We start from the raw sequence: 20731 nt of genomic DNA on the forward strand, positions 1-20731 counted from the left end.
CAATGACATTGTTGGTATATCTGCGGTAGCTGGATACCGGTGCACATGTCGGTGAATGGTGAAATGGGGGAAGTCGACAGATGGGAGAGCCACCTGGAGAAGAATAACCCAATGCAACAGTGCAGAGAACGAAACACGACAGACAGACTATGGACAAGGCAACAGACCAGGTCATGGACAAACAACCTTAAGACAATGAGGCACTCTGCAAAGCAGTCACCACAACAACAACAGCTAGGTCAAGAGCAGTAGAGAGACAAATTCAAGATGGACCAGAGAGAATAACTAGATGATACACAATATAGTTATCCAACAGTCCTTGCACAGAGAAGATTGATCCATAGGTATCAAGTGCGAATACTGAGCTGACTGGCTGTAAGCTGTGCACCTGCCTAAATATCGGCCACATGGAATGGTATTGGCCAGTGCACTCACATGGAGAGACGGTGGCTTGCTTGACCTGCAAGCACAGTGCACCCACAGTGCCCTCTATTGGCTATTGAGATCCATCTCCTCTGGTGCACACTCAACCTCTGCAGTGCTTGATAACAGAATGTAATTCTGTCAGAGACAGCAAAGACTTGGAAGAGCAGTTGAATGGAATGGAGAGTGTCTTGAAAGGAGGATATAAAATGAACATCAACAAATACAAAACAAGGCTAATGGAAATTAGTCACATTAAACCAGGTGATGCTGAGGGAATGAGATTAGGAAGCGAGACACTGAAAGTAGTAGACGAGTTTTGTTATTTGGGCAGAAAAATAACTGATTGTGGACAAAATTGAGAGAACATAACATGTACTCTGGCAGTGGCAAGAAAAGTGTTACTGAAGAAGCAGAATTTGTTAACATCAAATATAGATTTAAGTGTTAGGAAGTCTCTTCTGAAAGCATGTGGAGTGTAGCCATGTATCGTAGTGAAACATGTATGATAAACAGTTTAGGCAAGAAGAGGTTAGAAGCTATTGAAATGCGGTGCTACGTAAGAATGCTGGAGATTAGATGGGTAGAGCATGTAACTAAAGAGGAGGTTCTGAATAAAATTGGGGAGAACATAAATTTGTGGCATAATTTGACTAGGACATGGGGTCGATTGATAGGACACATTCTGAGACATCAAGTGCTCACCAATTTAATGCTGGAGGTAAGTGTGGGGGGTAAAAATTGTAGAGGGCTACCAAGAGATGAATTTAATAAGTAGATTCAGAAGAATGTAGGTTGCAGTACTTTTCCAAAGGTGAAGAGACTTGGACAGGATAGAGCATCATGGAGAGTGGCATCAAACCATTCTTCGGACTGAAGAAGACGACGACGACGACATTGAACAAATAGACGCAGTAGTTTTGTACTTTCCCATAACAAATTGTTTGAATTTTTTGGTAAAATTTTTTCCACTGTGATGGTTCAGTCTATAAATGGAATGCTTTATCTACATCTGCAGCATAAATGTGGTTTTGTTACTGTCTACACTGCTGCATTTACCTCTGCAACAAACGGGACTGCATTATCATCATGATCATCATTATTACATAATTATTGTTATCAACATGTAGGATGCTCCAACTGCAGCTTTCTCTATACTGAAGCAAGTAGAGTTTCAATGTCATCATTATTACTCAGATCTGGTATGTTACATCCGTTTCCTTAATGTGTGTGAATGAATCCTGCTTTTCAAAAACATTTGGATATGCTGGACTCCTTAACCTCTGTCTGTGCCTTGGCAATACAGAGAAAAGCATTGAGAACTGGACTTTGTGATGATAGGTCTTTCCCAGTTTTTATAAAACTTGATGCCTTCTGCACAATGACTTCCTGTAATAAGTTTTGAAGACATGGATGATGCCCAGATCCAAGGACTGTAGTTTGCTTGTAGGAACTCTAACTGCACATTGCATAAATTGATATTTTTTGTATGTGCAGGACAACAGTCCACAGGTTCCCATTCTTACATCAAGGCTATGCAGTTGCTTCTTTAGTAGTTCCAGTGTCATACAAACTCTGTTATTGGCACTGTGGTTCATGAGCAAAGTTCTTACATTTTTGAAACTATGTGGTTCTTTCAATTTTCCTGTCACAAACGGTGTAATTTTTTTCAGAGTCATCAACATTTGTGGCTAGGATTACTATAGGGTGAACTTTACTGTGCTTCCTTTCATGTCAATTTTCACCTTTACAGCCAAGTATTTTGTTTGGAAGTATACTGAAAATGAGACCTCATCCTTTGGTTTATACTGCTTTGTAAGTACTTATAACCTTCCATTCTGCCATTCACTAATATTTTTTATGTTTGCACTGTTTGTTTCACCACATTATACTGTTCCGTGTATTGATCCACCCATTGATGGAGAGAAGTCCTTGATTCAAAGCATATTGGCCACCTTCAACACATTTTCACACACCGTCATGCCGTTCACAGGGATATTTGAAAGTGCTTGCTTCCAGAAACCAGGTCTTCATAATTTCTTCCAGTTTCGCTTACTTAGAGTAACTGGAATATTTAATCTTTTTTAAATTTGGCCCACTTTTATTGCACTTTTCAAAACAGAATCTTTGTTTTTGATAAGTGTAGATGCAGATATCCCTAGGGAAACTATATGCTAATGCAAAACATGTCCCACAATGAACTTCAACTCTTTGAAGAGTTTTACTTTCTGTTCCATCAAAAAGAGTTTTCCTATCTCTTTTCGTAATATTTTCCATGTTGAAACTGTAGCAAAAAAACACTAAACTTCCTTATGTAGCAGAATAATTTAATTGTGTGTGCTTAAAGTTTCTAAAGTTCAATCCTCAAACTCAGAGCCAAGGAAGCTGCTCAGTGCAGTGTGCCAATCAGAATGTCAACAAGGATACTACCGACATAGCGGACGGTACGGCACCAGTTTAGCATTGCCAGACAACCTCCTAGCGAGAGAAACAGAAATGAAAACACTGCAACTCTGCCTAGGAGGGTAGTATGAAGTAACAGTCCATAACTTCAGCACCAGGATTGCACTGGAATAGTCAAATGTTGAAGAAAGACCTGAGCCTCGGCAACCCAAAATAATTATTGAATTACAACTGTGAGACGAGGAGTGCTGAAGAGACCAGTAAACGAGCACAACTTCAGTTGTGCATGCAGAGCCAGTGCTTTATAGGCACAGGCTTGGCTCTTTAGGTAATGAGGCTTTCAGTGCTCAAAAGACACATCCAGTCATACTGACATTCTCTCCGTGTGACTAGAACCAGAGAGAGTGACGTTGTATTGAGTTCCTGCGAAACCACGACAAGCTGATGGACGATGGTCTGCCTTCTATATGAGGTGCAGCCAAACTGCTGTGAGCCACAGCCGTGATCTGCCACTTTCACATACTGGAACATTGCAGATGAGGAGAAGACTGGTGTGTGGCCACACCTCCTCCACCTGAGGATCAACCACGGGTAACCTGTAAGCTTCCATCTCTACACTGTCCACACGTGGCATGTTCGTGCAGTCCCCTGGCTGACTTGTGAACATCTGCTGCAGTCTTGGTCAATCTGTGGTGGATGACCAGGGCCTAATCTTCGTGATAACTGGGGTCCTAGACTACTTATCAGTTGTGCTCACCTGAGTGTGTAACGGGCTATCTATTAGAGTGCTGGTATGTCAACTGTACGGTAGTGCAGAACATCTGGCCGGGCAATGCCTACCTGTCTCCAAACTGTCACCTACACAACACATGGTGCAGCTCACTGACATGTAGCTCCAGTTGTGTGTCTTGGTGATAGTACGTATCAGCATCACAGTTTGTGCTTACACCTGGCCACCGTCCAATCCACTAAGACACTTTGTAACTCTGTAAACTCATTCTGGAAAATAGATGTTATTACCGATACCACTGTGTCACTAAAGCTTCCTGCATCTCCCACTCTCAGCGCCTGACTTCCTGCACACAACACGGCCACAGCTCCCCAGGTCGCAACATAGGTGTCAGAATTAGCTGTTACCTCAGAACTTCATTAGTAATGGGACCACGCCTACTACCATTCCTGGGGCGATGGCTCGACTACTGCACAGTTGTAGTTTTGTCAACATGTGGTATGGTGAGTGGACAGGTGACATGTACCCATCTCCAAGCTGCTACTGGCACAACTTGTGGCTGCAGCTCACTGAACTGTGGCTCCAATGTCATGACTTGCTGATGGGGCGTGTCCGTATTTCTTTGTGGCTGTGGCTGGTGCTTACACCTGCCCACCATCCGACTTGCTAAGAAACTTTATAACTCTGTAAACTCATCCTAGAAAATAGATGTTATTACAGATACTACTGTGACACCAACATCTCCTGGTGTATTCTGGACAAACAATGTTACACAATACACACAATTAAGTCTTGATATGGTGTTTGACGGGAACAGCTGCATCAATTGAAACTGACTCCCCTTGATCTGTACAGACATCTTTGTCGGCGCGGACAGCCTTAGCTAGCAGATGATAGTGTGTTCAGTGTGTATATGAACAGCAAACAAAACCCTCTGCGTACAATCGTAATCACAGGGTGAAGTTAACTCTGAAACAGTATGGCTACAATAATGTCAGTACACTATTTTTTGTATAACATACAGTGTTGGAATCTTAAGGTGGGTAGTGACAAGAAACAATTGAATGTTTGTCTGAAGTCACCTTCTTCCATTTTCTGTCGAAAAACAGTTACTCCCATTAGCCACAAAACATGTAGGACTTTGCAGTGGTACAAGACAAAGCACTGGTACCATGAATTGTTCTGAGTTTTATCAAGCCAGTTCTAGTAAGTAGATGCCCTAGACTAAAAATAATAATAATAATAATAATAATTGTGCGTAATGTTCGTAAACATTACTCGAAGGCCACTGTTGTGCCAGCATCGTTTCACGTCAATTATGTCAATTTTGTTCTCCTAGGTTGTTGTTTCATAAAGCAGAAATTGCAGTAAAATGATAAATATGCTAACACAAAAACAGTTGTGAATTAATGTGGTGAACATGAAATTTGCTGGGAGCGATAAAAAACTTTGTAAATGGTGGGAAAACTGTAATTCTGAGGATGTAGTAGCAGGGTTATGACGTATCTGTCATTATGTTGACCTGCGTACGGGATTGCTAGCATAGTTTTTCACATTTTCTCTCAGTACTGTCCATAATCATCTGGGGCATTGCAGCCAAGGTCCAAAAAGTATAACACCATAATAATATTGATAACTGAACATCTTGCAGAAGTCTCTTCATAGAATTTGAGAGTATTACACTAATGTGCCAATACATTTATGCTTTAATGGTATTTGTGTTTAATAATAAGAGTGTATTACGGCTGAACTGTGAAATTTGCAACCACAGTGCTAGATGTGAAAATAATATCCATATGGGCTGTTGTGTTCATGTTGAGGGCTTAGAATTAAGTCTTATATTTTGGTACAAAACTTTTCTGACCTGCTGGCAGACATCAGGCAGGAAAATGGGAATCCACAGCTCTTCAAAAACAAACTGCAGAAGTACATTATGAATACCACCTTTTATAATTTAGTAGAATATTTGGGCTTGGGATGCAAGTTATGGTGAACACTAATGTTCATATTAAACAGGTTTTAAATCTTCCAGTATATACACAATCAGTAGTGTTCCCTATAAACTTACATAAACATGTAGCGTGAGGCAGTAAATAAAAACAGCAGATGGGTAGTGTAAGAGGGAGAGCAACATTTCTCTTTCATCTTGTTGCTTTTCAGTATGGAAGTAATTGTCATAATTTATAATGTGAGTAGATAATATAATAATGTCGTTTGATGAGGACCTCCTGTTGGGTAGACCGTTCGCCTGGTGCTAGTCTTTTGATTTGAAGCTACTTCAGCGACTTGCATGTTGATGGGGATGAAATGATGATGATTAGGACAACGCCACACCCAGTCCCTGAGCGGAGAAACTCTCCGACCCAGCCGGGAATCGAACCCGGGCCCTTTGGATTGATATTCCATCGCACTAACCACTCAGCTACCGGGGGCGGACATGTGAGTAGATTAGCACTATTTGTTGTTACTGTAGTTTACAGAGGTAGCCCACAGAGCCTGCTTCTGCCTTTTAATGTGCAACTGTACATCTTTTCCCGGCCCTGAAAACTCCTCTTCATGACAGGACTTATGAAACACAGAATTTGAATGTATGGATGAATGCAGTTTATTTCATTTAACAGTGGTCTAATGAAACTATTTTGTGGATTAGAAATGAAATGCATTCCTATTTTTTGTAGATTTTTTAAAGTCACTGAGTGAGATTGATAACTTTGCAAAATTTACATTTATATAACACACGATAAGTGAATTAGCATGTGGTATAGAATGCTTGGTATTAATATTGTTCCCAGATATTTTTACATTATTAAAACCAAGTTGTCTAGGTAGTTGTGAATAAGTTTCTCAGATCTTTCCCAGCAGATTTCAGCCAAGCACTTGCCTTGGTAAGCCAGTTGTTCGTTCCAACTAATACTGTTTCAAATGCTTCCTCCAAGCTATTTGAATAGAGTCAGCGGTTTGATTGGTACAATTGACATTGTACTTTAATTATGATTTGAATGTTGGTCTAAATATGCACCTTCTGTTAAAGTTCGTTATTTATTTGGATTTTGTCCAGCCAATTGCTGCAACAGACACTAATTATTTGAATTTCCTCCTGAATAAAATTGCAAGTACACATGTAAATATTCAGTAACATCATATTTGAATGAAGGGACAATGTGCAAAATTACTGTGTTCTCTGATGCACTCGAAGAGGATGCTTGCCAGAGACAAACTACCTTGGTTGATGTGACAATGGCTTTCCTTTCAACATTTCTGAAGTATGTTGCAACACAGTAATAGGAAGAGCCCACCTAAATAGAAATAATTTATACTGCGGATATTTGTGGGTATTTAAAAGCATACAAAACAATGCCGTTTTACGCTTGTACTACTTTAAGCATACCTTCATAATTAAATAGGAAATACAGAGCCTGTATTCTGAAATGCAGGGTGTTGGCAAATACTGACCTCAGTTCCACACTGTGAACAATGTGTGATACTGTCGTCCACACATCTCAGATACATTTTTCATTGCAGCTAATGTTTTTTAAAGAACCATGACAGTGCAAAATTTTCCTTTAGCTATGTGTTGGAAAGTAGAATTTTGGGAATATTGTGTGTAGATGCTGCTTCAAGTGGCAGTTCTAAGAAGTTCAATGAAAGTTGGAAATGAAGGTGTTAGTTGTCCAGTGACTGTGGAAAATACTGATTCATCCACATTACTTTCTTAAATCAACATAGTTATCTGTGTTCACTACACCATGTTCCCACAAGTGATTTGTCAAGTCTGTTAGATATATCGTTCGCAGTACAGATGGGGCATAGCACCATCAGATTTGTGTATTAAATCATATTTGAGAGGCTAATAATTGAAATTAATGTATACTGTAAACGTAATTATGATAGTTGTAATACTTGAAATGCAAACAGTGATGTTAGAAAGTACAATATGTGAATGTGCTTTTTTTTAGGAGGAGTTGAATAATAGGTAGATACATAAACGGGATGCTAAACATTGTAGTTCTTATTTCGAACTTGTATTCTTCTATAGGTCACATAAACATTGCAAAATTGCATGTGTTTGTGCCCTGATGCAGAATGCAAGTTCCAAACCACTACATTGCTTACATCTTGTCGGTATTTGATTATCAACTGAAATGAATGAGTTAGGATGTTCAATAATAAGGTCAAAGGTAACAACCGAGGATTCCATACCACATTCCCCCATCTCCCCCTGCATCCCCCCCCCCCCCCCCCCACACACACACACATAGAAATGTAGATGTATCTAGTGGAATTATTGCTGCTACTTAGGACAGTCCATCATAGTATTCAAACTGAGCAAGTGTTTTAATCACTGTCGTCACATTTGTGAGTAGTGGGACTCAGATCTCTTTCTGACTGTTCAGATTTAGGTTTTCCATTATTTTTCTACTTGTTTAAGGCAAATGCTGGGATGTTTTCTTCAAAAAGAGGATATACTAATTAAGGAATTATCCAGGAGTTTAAATTTCCTGTAAAATTTGTGGTATTTCTTTGCTCTTTGTATTGCCGCAAGCAGGATTGTTTAGACTTCAATAGTGATTTGAACCAATGAAATTAGTTGCAATATGTTTTACTGTTTGTAAAAAAACTGCACCCCTGTTACAAGATTTTAACTTATTTCCATAATTTGTGTCTTGTTTCTGTGTTACTAATGTAATTGATTTTATATGTGTGTAGTACTAATTTTGTTATGGCTACTATCACACCAGCAATCCAGAATGACTCTCTTTCACTGTGCATTGGAATGAGAACGGGTTTGAAAGTTCCTGATGGATTGAAACTGAGTCCCAGAGCAGAACTTGAACCCAGAACCTTTCATGCACTTAGTGGCCGTAATGCTCTTACTGGCTACGCTGCCCAGGCATGGCCCACAACCTGTCCACACAGCTTCAGTTATGCAACTTCCTGTCTTCCAGTTTCAAAACTTCAAAGGAGCTTGCTACTTTCTTTGTTGGATTAATACTCCTGAAAAAAATGAGTGCTTGTTCAGCAAGGCGAGTAGAAGGTGTGGGTACTGTTAGAATTGATGCTGCGTAGGCAGATTATAAGTCGTGCCATGATAACTCAGGTGATACGAGCATTGCCACAAGTGACAAGCTTCCAGGTTCAAGACCTATTCCGTCGCACGGTTTCAGTCTTCCAGGAAATTTCGTGTGGATTGTTGTCACAGAAATAATAATAATAATAATAATAATAATAATAAACCCCATGGAGGCCCAGGAAAAGAATAGGCCTCCGGTATGTTCTGCCAGTTGTAAAAGGCGATGAAAAGAACAAACCACTAATAGGGCCAATCCTCCTTTTAGTGTGATTAGTTGGTTCAGGACATAAATAATGAAGCCTCAGACAAGCACTGTCATGGTCGGGGATGACGCTTGAACCCTATGCCAGTCCTCAATGGTAACGACACTGCTAGCCATGCGGAAAATTATTGAAATCCAAATAGAGGTGTTTTGCAGGATATGCTTCCTGCAACCACTCTAGAAGGAAAACAGACAGAGGATGAGATGATAAGATGAAGTTAACCGACACCTCATGTCCTGTTATTACCAAGCAACAAACTTAGGAACCAACACAACAGGATACAGATCACAAGTATACACAACATTTATTACCAGATACCCAGAATTAAAATTTTTAATAGAACGATGACTAGCTGATCAGATCCGTGTAATAATAAAAAATAACAGGCTACCCCAGTCAGAATTAGAAAACATCAAACAATAAGTACAACAAATACTGGAACAAAATAATGTGCAATCAGAAGAAGAAGAAGAAAATACAGTAATGGACTCAAACATCCCAGAGCAAACAAACAAAGAACAACACGCATCAATTAAACAATCAGAGGAAAACAAAATCTTAAGACAGCCACCAGAACAAGCACAAATAGAACACGGAAGTGACACACATGTTAGATATAGAAGAAAAATTTCAGCTGACATATATAGAATACAAAGACACAAATATAGACATTAGACCATTCTTGCATAGACCACCAAATAACCCACAAGTCGAAACAACAATAACAACTATCAACACAATAATATAGAACAAAATAAATGAAAATACAACTATGGAAGAGTTACAACTACTTGATTATATAGGAGCAATCACTACACTAAATATACACACTAGGCAGAGATCAGAACCGACCAACACACAGAAGAAACCCACAAAACCAGCACGGCAACACAGGCTACAGATCAGAATAGAAAAACTGAGAAAAGACATCGGACAACTAACACAATTTATAAGAATTGAAATATCAGACAAAAAAACCAAAAAGGTTAGGTAAAATCTTACAACAAGAAGTGATGGAGCAATTAGATGAAAAGAAGCAGAAATTACAAGCATTGGCCAAACGACTTGGAAGATACAAAAAAAAGTGAAAATAGAAGGAAACAAAACAAAACCAAACATTCAACACAAACCAAAAGAAATTTTACCAGACAATAGATAACAAACACATTAAAATAGACAATCCACCAAACATAACAGACATGGAACACTTCTGGAGCAACATATGGTCAAACCCGGTACAACATAACAGACATGCACAGTGGATACAAGCAGAAACACACACATACAAGATGATACCACAAATGCCTGAAGTGATAATTTTACAACATGAAGTCACCCGAGCGATTAATTCTACACACAGTTGGAAAGCCCCTGGAAAAGATAAAACAGCAAATTTCTGGCTAAAGAAGTTCACCTCAACACATTCACATCTAACTAAATTATTTAACAGTTACATTGCAGACCCATACACAGTCCCTGATACACTTACACAAGGACTAACTCATCTGAAATCTAAAGATCAAGCACACACAGCAAACCCAGCAAAATATCGCCCCATAACATGCCTACCAACAATATACAAAATATTAACTTCAGTCGTTACACAGAAATTAATGACACATACAACACAGAACAAAATTATAAATGAAGAACAAAAAGGCTGTTGCAAAGGAGCACGAGGATGTAAAGAGCAACTGATAATAGATGCAGAGGTGACATATCAAGCTAAAACTAAACAAAGGTCGCTACACTACGCATACATTGATTACCAAAAAGCTTTTGATAGTGTACCCCACTCATGGTTACTACAAATATTGGAAATATACAAAGTAGATCCTAAATTGATACAGTTCCTAAACATAGTAATGCAAAAATGGAAAACCACACTTAATATCCAAACAAATTCAAATAATATCACATCACAGCCAATACAGATTAAGCGTGGAATATACCAAGGAGACTCATTAAGTCCTTTCTGATTCTGCCTTGCTCTGAACCCACTATCCAACATTCTAAATAATACAAATTATGGATACAATATTACTGGAACATACCCACACAAAATCACACATTTGCTATACATGGATGATCTAAAACTACTGGCAGCAACAAATCAACAACTCAACCAATTACTAAAGATAACAGAAGGATTCAGCAATGATATAAGTATGGCTTTTGGAACAGACAAATGTAAGAAAAATAGCATAGTCAAGGGAAAACATACTAAACAAGAAGATTACATATTGGATAACCACAGCGACTGCATAGAAGCGATGGAAAAAACGGATGCCTATAAATATCTAGGATACAGACAAAAAATAGGAATAGATAATACAAATATTAAAGAAGAACTAAAAGAAAAATATAGACAGACTAACAAAAATACTGAAAACAGAACTGACAGCAAGAAACAAGACAAAAGCTATAAATACTTATGCTACACCAATATTGAGCTACTCATTTGGAGTAGTGAAATGGAGCAACACAGACCTAGAAGCACTCAATACACTTACACGATCACAATGCCACAAATATAGAATACATCACATACATTCAGAAACAGAAAGATTCACATTAAGCAGAAAGGAAGGAGGAAGGGGATTTATCGACATTATGGACGGGTAGACAATTTAAGAAAATTCTTTATAGAACGAGCAGAAACTAGCAAAATACACAAAGCAATTGCTCATATAAATACATTGGCTACACCATTGCAATTTCATAACAACTTCTACAACTCTTTAGATCACATAACATCAACAGATACGAAGAAAGTAAATTGGAAAAAGAAAACACTACATGGCAAGCACCCGTATCATCTAACACAGCCACACATCGATCAAGATGCATCCAACACATGGCTCAGAAAAGGAAATATATACAGTGAGATGGAAGGATTCATGATTGCAATACAGGACCAAACAATAAACACCAGATATTACAGCAAGCATATTATTAAAGATCCCAATACCAAAACAGATAAATGCAGACTTTGCAAACAACAAATAGAAACAGTAGACCACATCACAAGTGGATGTACAATACTAGCAAATACAGAATACCCCAGAAGACATGGCAATGTAGCAAAAATAATACATCAACAACTTGCCATACAACATAAACTAATAAAACAACATGTTCCCACATTCAAGTATGCACCACAAAAATGTACTCGAGAATGATGAATACTCTTTATACTGGAACATAACCATTATAATAGATAAAACAACACCACATAACAAACCTGACATCATACTCACCAATAAAAAGAAGAAATTAACACAACTAATCAAAATATCCATACCCAATACAACAAATATACAGAAGAAAACAGGAGAAAAAATTGAAAAGTACATCCAACTGGCTGAGGAAGTCAAGGACTTGTGGCATCAGGATAAAGTTGACATTATACCAATTACACTATCAACTACAGGAGTCATACCACACAATATCCACAGTACATCAACACAATACAGCTGCATCCAAACTTATATATACAACTACAGAAATCTGTAATTATTGATACATGTTCAATTACCCGAAAGTTCCTAAATGCAATGTAACATATACCGTACAGTTAAAAGGAAGTCACGCTTGATCAAGGTCCGCGTCACTTTCCATTTTAACCAGACATAACGTCTAAGAAAGGAGAGAAATAATAATAATAGTAATAATGATGATAATAATAATAATAATAATAATAATAATAATAATAATAATAATAAATAGAAGGAAACAAAACCAAACATTCAACACAAACCAAAAGAAATTTTACCAGACAATAGATAACACACACATTAAAATAAACAATCCACCAAACATAACAGACATGGAACACTTCTGGAGCAACATATGGTCAAACCCGATACAACATAACAGGCATGCACGGTGGATACAAGCAGAAACAGACACATACATGATGATACCACAAATGCCTGAAGTGATAATTTTGCAACATGAAGTCACCCAAGCAATTAATTCTACTCACAATTGGAAAGCCCCTGGAAATGACAAAATAGCAAATTTCTGGTTAAAGAAGTTCACCTCAACACATTCACATCTAACTAAATTATTTAACAGTTACATTGCAGACCCATACACATTCCCTGATACACTTACACATGGAATAACATATCTGAAACCTAAAGATCAAGCAGACACAGCGAACCCAGCTAAATATCGCCCCATAACATGCCTACCAACAATATACAAAATATTAACTTCAGTCGTTACACAGAAATTAATGACACATACAACACAGAACAAAATTATAAATGAAGAACAAAAAGGCTGTTGCAAAGGAGCACGAGGATGTAAAGAGCAACTGATAATGCAGAGGTGACATATCAAGCTAAAACTAAACAAAGGTCGCTACACTACGCATACATTGATTACCAAAAAGCTTTTGATAGTGTACCCCACTCATGGTTACTACAAATATTGGAAATATACAAAGTAGATCCTAAATTGATACAGTTCCTAAACATAGTAATGCAAAAATGGAAAACCACACTTAATATCCAAACAAATTCAAATAATATCACATCACAGCCAATACAGATTAAGCGTGGAATATACCAAGGAGACTCATTAAGTCCTTTCTGGTTCTGCCTTGCTCTGAACCCACTATCCAACATTCTAAATAATACAAATTATGGATACAATATTACTGGAACATACCCACACAAAATCACACATTTGCTATACATGGATGATCTAAAACTACTGGCAGCAACAAATCAACAACTCAACCAATTACTAAAGATAACAGAAGGATTCAGCAATGATATAAGTATGGCTTTTGGAACAGACAAATGTAAGAAAAATAGCATAGTCAAGGGAAAACATACTAAACAAGAAGATTACATATTGGATAACCACAGCGACTGCATAGAAGCGATGGAAAAAACGGATGCCTATAAATATCTAGGATACAGACAAAAAATAGGAATAGATAATACAAATATCAAAGAAGAACTAAAAGAAAAATATAGAAAAAGACTAACAAAAATACTGAAAACAGAATTGACAGCAAGAAACAAGACAAAAGCTATAAATACCTATGCCATACCAATATTGACCTACTCATTTGGAGTAGTGAAATGGAGTAACACAGACCTAGAAGCACTCTATACACTTACACGATCACAATGCCACAAATATAGAATACATCACATACATTCAGCAACAGAAAGATTCACATTAAGCAGAAAGGAAGGAGGAAGGGGATTTATCGACATAAAAAACCTACATTATGGACAGGTAGACAATTTAAGAAAATTTTTTCTAGAACGAGCAGAAACGAGCAAAATACACAAGGCAATCACTCATATAAATACATCGGCTACACCACTGCAATTTCATAACCACTTCTACAACCCTTTAGATCACATAACATCAACAGACATGAAGAAAGTAAATTGGAAAAAGAAAACACTACGTGGCAAGCACCCGTATCATCTAACACAGCCACACATCGATCAAGACGCATCCAACACATGGCTAAGAAAAGGCAATATATACAGTGAGACAGAAGGATTCATGATTGCAATACAGGATCAAACAATAAACACCAGGTATTATAGCAAGCATATTATTAAAGATCCCAATACCACAACGGATAAATGCAGACTTTGTAAACAACAAATAGAAACAGTAGATCACATCACAAGCGGATGCACAATACTAGCAATTACAGAATACCCCAGAAGACATGACAATGTCGCAAAAAATAATACATCAACAGCTTGCCTTACAACATAAACTTTTAAAACAACACATTCCTACATACAAGTATACACCACAAAATGTACTGGAGAATGATGAATACAAATTATACTGGAACAGAACCATTATAACAGATAAAACAACACCACATAACAAACCTGACATCATACTCACCAATAAAAAGAAGAAATTAACACAACTAAGCGAAATATCCATACCCAATACAACAAATATACAAAAGAAAACAGGAGAAAAAATTGAAAAATACATCCAACTGGCTGAGGAAGTCAAAGACATGTGGCATCAGGATAAAGTTGACATCATACCAATTATACTATCAACTACAGGAGTCATACCACACAATATCCACCAGTACATCAATGCAATACAGCTACATCCAAACATATATATACAGCTACAGAAATCCGTAATTATTGATACATGTTCAATTACCCGAAAGTTCCTAAATGCAATATAACACATACCGTACAGTTAAAAGGAAGTGACGCTTGATCAAGGTCCGCGTCACTCCATTTTTAACCGGACCTAACGTCTGAGAAAGTGAAGAAGATAATAATAATAATGATTATCATTATTATTATGCAGTAATTATGGTAACTGAATATATAGTCTAGTAAGGGGGTACTTTTTGCTTGCAAAAAATGAGGTAGAAGGTTTTATTTTTTTTATTGTGTGTGTATATAGTTGACAGTGTGTTGAATCCAAGTTTTTGACCTCCAGAAACCTCAGGACAACTTTTTGTGGCAAAGAAGCCAAGAAATTTTGGCACTTTTGCCATGTTTTCACCTATTACACGGAAACTGTGCATCCTATGTTTAAAAGAAAAACAACAAAATGGAATTACTTTGACTATGTGTATAACTTTGAGTAAGTGTATGAATGCTTAATAGTGCCTAAAACTGAAAAACTAGATGCCTTTGTAATATGAAATTTCATGCTCTACAACTTTGATAGCTCGACATTTTTCATTTGAATTAGCTGTTTTGGAGTTACAGGCATTACTGCTGACTTTTTAGCTAAGCTGGTAAAAATGAACGAAATTTGACAACTGATTGCAGCCAAATTGCTGCATCAATTTTGACAGTTAAATAGGTCATTTGACACCAAATTTAATGCTCTTTCATTTTGGTAAGGGTCACATTTTGAGTAGTATGCATAGTTTCCAAATATCCTGAGGGTTTTGGAGGTTGAAAACTTGGATTCAACGTACTGCCAACGATATACACAAGATAAAAATATTCTACCTCATTTTTTGCAAGCAAAGAGCCATGTTTGTGATGCCGTTACTGGAGTAATTATATTTAAGATAAATGTTGCCTTTGACTATCATTACTGATTCACCTCTCTTTTTCAAACAGATACTGCACTGATGGCCGCATCACAGAAGCATCATTTAAAGTTATACGGAAACAACGTGGGTTGAGAACTAGGGTGATACGGTCATTGCATCGCATCTACAAACCGTTGGCGATGAAGAGAGAAACAGATTTAAATCCACCCATGTTACTGAACAGATTGATTAGGAGCCAGTGGGTTGAGGTAATTAATATTATTACTACAGACAACTGCTGCGTAGATAGTGATAATAAGCAACATTAACATTCTTCAAGCTGTTATTGTGTGATGGCTTGCTGAAAAGTAATGCCTCAGAATTTTTTATTCTGTTCTCAATACCTGTTGAGGTATTACATATGGACTCTGTCGCCTCACTGGTGCAAGTTTCAACAATGCTGCTGGATAAGTATGAATTGTAGCGTGTAATGTGGTGGAGTGTAACATAACTATATTGGTTTGTGAGAAACAGAGTGCAGTAATTGAGTAACCTGACCACAGAAGAGTTCGTCCACACATGGAGCACCCTCTCCTTCAACATGACAATGCACAGACCACACATGAGCCCTGTGACATCTGCAATAATTGATGCCTTGTGTTCACTGTCATTGATTATTCTCCATACAATCCCAACGTGGCCCATTTTGATTTTCAGCTGTTTCCAAAACTTAAAGAACACCTTCAAGGACTTCACTTTGATAGTGATGAAGCAGCACAAGCAGAGGTGAGGCTGTGGCTACGTCAACAAAAGTGTAACATTCTACAGTGATGATATCAATAAACTGGGCTATTGTTGGGAGAAATTTGTTCACCACCAGGGTGACTATGTTGAGAAATAAATTCATAGATGTGAAGAATAAAGATGTAGAATATTAATAATGTTTATTTCACTTTAAAAGTTAGAGTTTTCACATAAAATTTTGGATTACTTTTCAGCATGCCCTACCAGATAAAGAATTCCTTACATGTTTCGTGGAGCAGTGTTGGTTGGCAGTGATCATTATGAGTAAGATGAGAATACAAGAGCAAGTACCAACATCTGATTGTAAGCACCTTGTGAGAGTGTTATAGACAGATGATATTTTTTACAGGGATGATCTGAAATAATTGTTAAGTACAGACAGTTGTCAATATAATCACTGATTGTGTAATGTGTTTTATATCTACATACATATTCTGTAAATCACTGTAAAGTACATGGCAGTGGGTACTTTTCCTGGAACCACATGTTATACATCACTTGGTATCTGTCTCAACCACAGCTGTAGTAATCCATTTCGATGGATAAAACTGCAACAGCTGTCAGAAACAAATTTGTCGATCATTCAGTCACAACTAATTTTGTGACCGTAAAGCTACACCTTTCACTGAAAATCTGGTGAACCTAAAGAAGATACTAAGTTTACAATTAGAACTAAACTTACCTTGACAATATCGAAATGCTGCAGTGTTTTATAGTTATTTTTGACCTAGTTGCACTACTGATTTGTACTACTTCGCACTTCAGCATAAAAATAGTGTTCACACATTCGCTGTGAATAGTAGTTCATATTTTTGTTAAGAGTATTGCTCTGAGAATTGGCTAGCCCTGTTTTTGATCTCATTTGGTTATATTCCATTTTAGGATGTAGGTCCTATCTTCTTTAAGTGGCTGACCTTTAGCATCTGTTTTTTATGCTGCTACACTGGTTGCTTTATTTTTTGTTTTTAGTTCTCAATTTTTTTTAATTCTGTGCACAGTTGATGTAAATGAGTTCACATTGTAATGTAATCATCACTGTGTGACGATCAGAGGAGTGTTATTCCAGTTTACTGATTTTATAGGCAAGATGAAAGAAGGTATTTTAAAATGTAAAATGTAAATTTGTTGATAAATCCCTACAGCACTAAAGAATACATTTAAAAAGCTGTCAGATGTTGATATCTTTAATGGTAGTCCTTACTGGTTGACCATTATTTTTTGTTTATTATAGTGCTAAGGGAAAATGTCATTATGAATCTAAGTGCATCAATCTAAATAGAGTTTTACACTTTGGAGCTAAGCATTTGGTGGAGAAAATATAGCATAAGAAGTTAATTTCTGCATAGGTATATGTATTGAATATTTTTTTGTAGAGCCAATATTTTTCAGCGATAACCTGTTTCTCTTCACATAGTTTCTTATATATTTCACGCATTATTTGTTAGTCTGACCTCTGGATAAGAATCAGCAGTAATGTGATGGAATAGTAGGAAATTATTTGTATGTGGTTCCTTAATATCTCCCTTACTTCTTCAAATCTTCTTACACCTGGATGATGACTGCTTCTCTTGTGAGCAGTCAAAATCATGTTGCTGCTGTCACTTTTCTTCTGTACATATTGCACAAATGTTTCTGATACATTAAAAGTAGTAAGGAAAAACCATACACACGTTTGCACTTCACATCCATCTTTCAGGAGAAAGTACTTCTTCGTGACTGTGCACCTGAAGACCTTGTTTTAGGTGCCTCTTAATAAGTGGAGATAAATACTGGCACTGCTTTTCTATATCGTACATGATCAAGAATCTATGAAACATCTCCCTTGCTTCAGTCTCACTTATGATCTCATTATACTTCCTTGGCATCTGGAGCAATTCTTGTACATAGATGTTCTAGCTGACACTTCTCTCTTACCAGTTGATGTGGATGTGCATGCTTTTTTTGACTGCCTATTCATTTTTCTTATATTCCTTCTTTACTTGTTTGTGTTGTTACTTTGTTTTTTCATTTTCTTTCCCTTTTCAATTCCATTTCCCCTCTCAGATAGCCTAGGTTCCTTATCATTAGAATCAACAGTGAGTTAATTTACTTCTTCCTGATGCATATTCATTAACATCACAAAATCTTTGCCCAGATATACAGATAAATCAGGATGGAATTGCTGATTTGTCAGTGAATGGAGATTTATGTAATTTATCCCCTTTTCAAAATTTTCTGGAAAGGAGAAAATTATATTATTGACTTTAGTGTCTTATCAAGCATTATGTAACATGATTAATCAGCTCTGAATCTCACCCAGTCCTGTTGAATTATGAAACTTATAATATGTGATGATTATGACCAAATCTACCATTTTACCCAAAGGCAAATGTGACCTTAGTTCTGCCGATATGCACTTCATTTTTGGTACACAGGAAAATAGCACACAAGTGCAGGAAAACAATATTATGCAAAAGAAGCAGAGTGTGGTCTCTCCTGGGATAAAACACAGTTCTAAATTTACTTCATAAAGTAAAGAGCCAAATGAATGTATGTGCTGACATGTTTTGCTGATCCCAAAATTTAGATGCACTTTTTCGAGACAGAATGTAAGTGCCAATACGTTTGACTGTAAATAAACTCGCAATTTGGTGATATGCAGCATCTATTTCTTGCTTCTTGCTTGGGGGGGGGGGGGGTGATGGATGGATGGATAGAGAGAGAGAGAGAGAGAGAGAGAGAGAGAGAGAGAGAGAGAGATATTTAGATACAAAAATATAGCTGAAAATTGTGTCACCTGACTATTGTGCAACGATATGCTGGGTGTGAGGACGGTGTTACAGTTCTTCCCAATTTTCGTTAATTTTATCACAGTTTTTAAGACATTTTTCCAAGTTGAACACACTTATGCCTCTTTAAGACCTTCTACCAATTTTCCGTAAACGGTTTGCTTTCATATTTTACTTTTTACTTCTGTACTCATAGGTGGTGGATTACGAGGGTTGTTTTTTAAGTAAGGGCCGTTTTTATTTTTTAAAAAAGATACAAATACTTTTGTAAAAACAACTTTTATTTTCTGATTCTGCACACTTTTACCTATTTTTCTACATAGTTGCCTTGTTTATTTAAGCACTTGTCATACCGTACAACTAAGTTTTTAATTCCCTCTTCAAAGAATTCGACCGCCTGCTCCGATAGCCAAGAGTTCACGGCCGCTTTCACTTCATCGTCGTCATTGAAGCGCTGCCCGCCAAGATGGTGTTTCAGGTACCGGAAAAGGTGAAAATCGCTAGGAGAAAGGTCGGGGCTGTATGGTGCATGGTCCAAAACTTGCCAGCCAAAAGAATGAATCAAATCCCGAGTCTTTTGAGAGGTGTGAGGCCTAGCGTTATCGTGCAGGAGCAAAACTCCTTTTGTCAGCATGCCGCGCCTTTTGTTTTGAATTGCTCTGCGGAGCTTCTTTAGAGTTGCACAGTAGGCATCTGAGTTGATTGTCGTTCCTCGTGGCATGAAGTCCACTAGCAAAACACCGCGCCGGTCCCAGAACACAGTTGCCATAATCTTGCGCTTTGACAGCGTCTGTTTGGCTTTGACCTTGACGGGTGAGGTTGTGTGTCGCCATTCCATCGATTGTCGCTTGCTTTCGGGAGTGATATGGGATACCCATGTTTCATCTCCAGTGACAATTTGACTCAACATGTCATCCCCTTTTTCCTCGTAACGAATCAAAAAGTCCAATGAAGTGGCAAATCTCTTCCCTTTGTGGTCCTCTGTGAGGAGTCTGGGTACCCACGGAGAACACAGTTTCTTAAAGTTTAGGTTTTCAGACACAATTTTGTATAAAACCGATCTTGAAACTTGTGGAAATTCCAAAGAAAGAGTGGAAATTGTGAATCTTCTGTCCTCACGAATCTTTGTTTCGACTGCAGCCACCAAATCATCAGTGATCACAGAGGGCTGGCCTGAGCGTTCTTCGTCATGGACGTTTTGACGGCCATTTTTAAACTCTCTAACCCATTGACGCACTTTACCTTCACTCA

General features: G+C 37.5%; 1 protein-coding gene across 2 annotated transcripts in view; it reads left to right on the forward strand.

Annotated features, from left to right (window-relative positions):
• Positions 1 to 20731, forward strand: part of LOC126471481 (transmembrane protein 183-like) — a 279480-nt gene that overhangs the window by 168974 nt on the left and 89775 nt on the right. For both annotated transcript variants that reach the window (XM_050099683.1, XM_050099684.1), the window contains exon 6: positions 15997 to 16177. In XM_050099683.1, coding sequence (XP_049955640.1) covers positions 15997 to 16177 — 181 coding nt within the window. The remainder of the gene's footprint in view (positions 1 to 15996; positions 16178 to 20731) is intronic.

The sequence above is a fragment of the Schistocerca serialis genome, chromosome 3, assembly GCF_023864345.2.
Source record: "Schistocerca serialis cubense isolate TAMUIC-IGC-003099 chromosome 3, iqSchSeri2.2, whole genome shotgun sequence".
NCBI lineage: Eukaryota > Metazoa > Arthropoda > Insecta > Orthoptera > Acrididae > Schistocerca > Schistocerca serialis.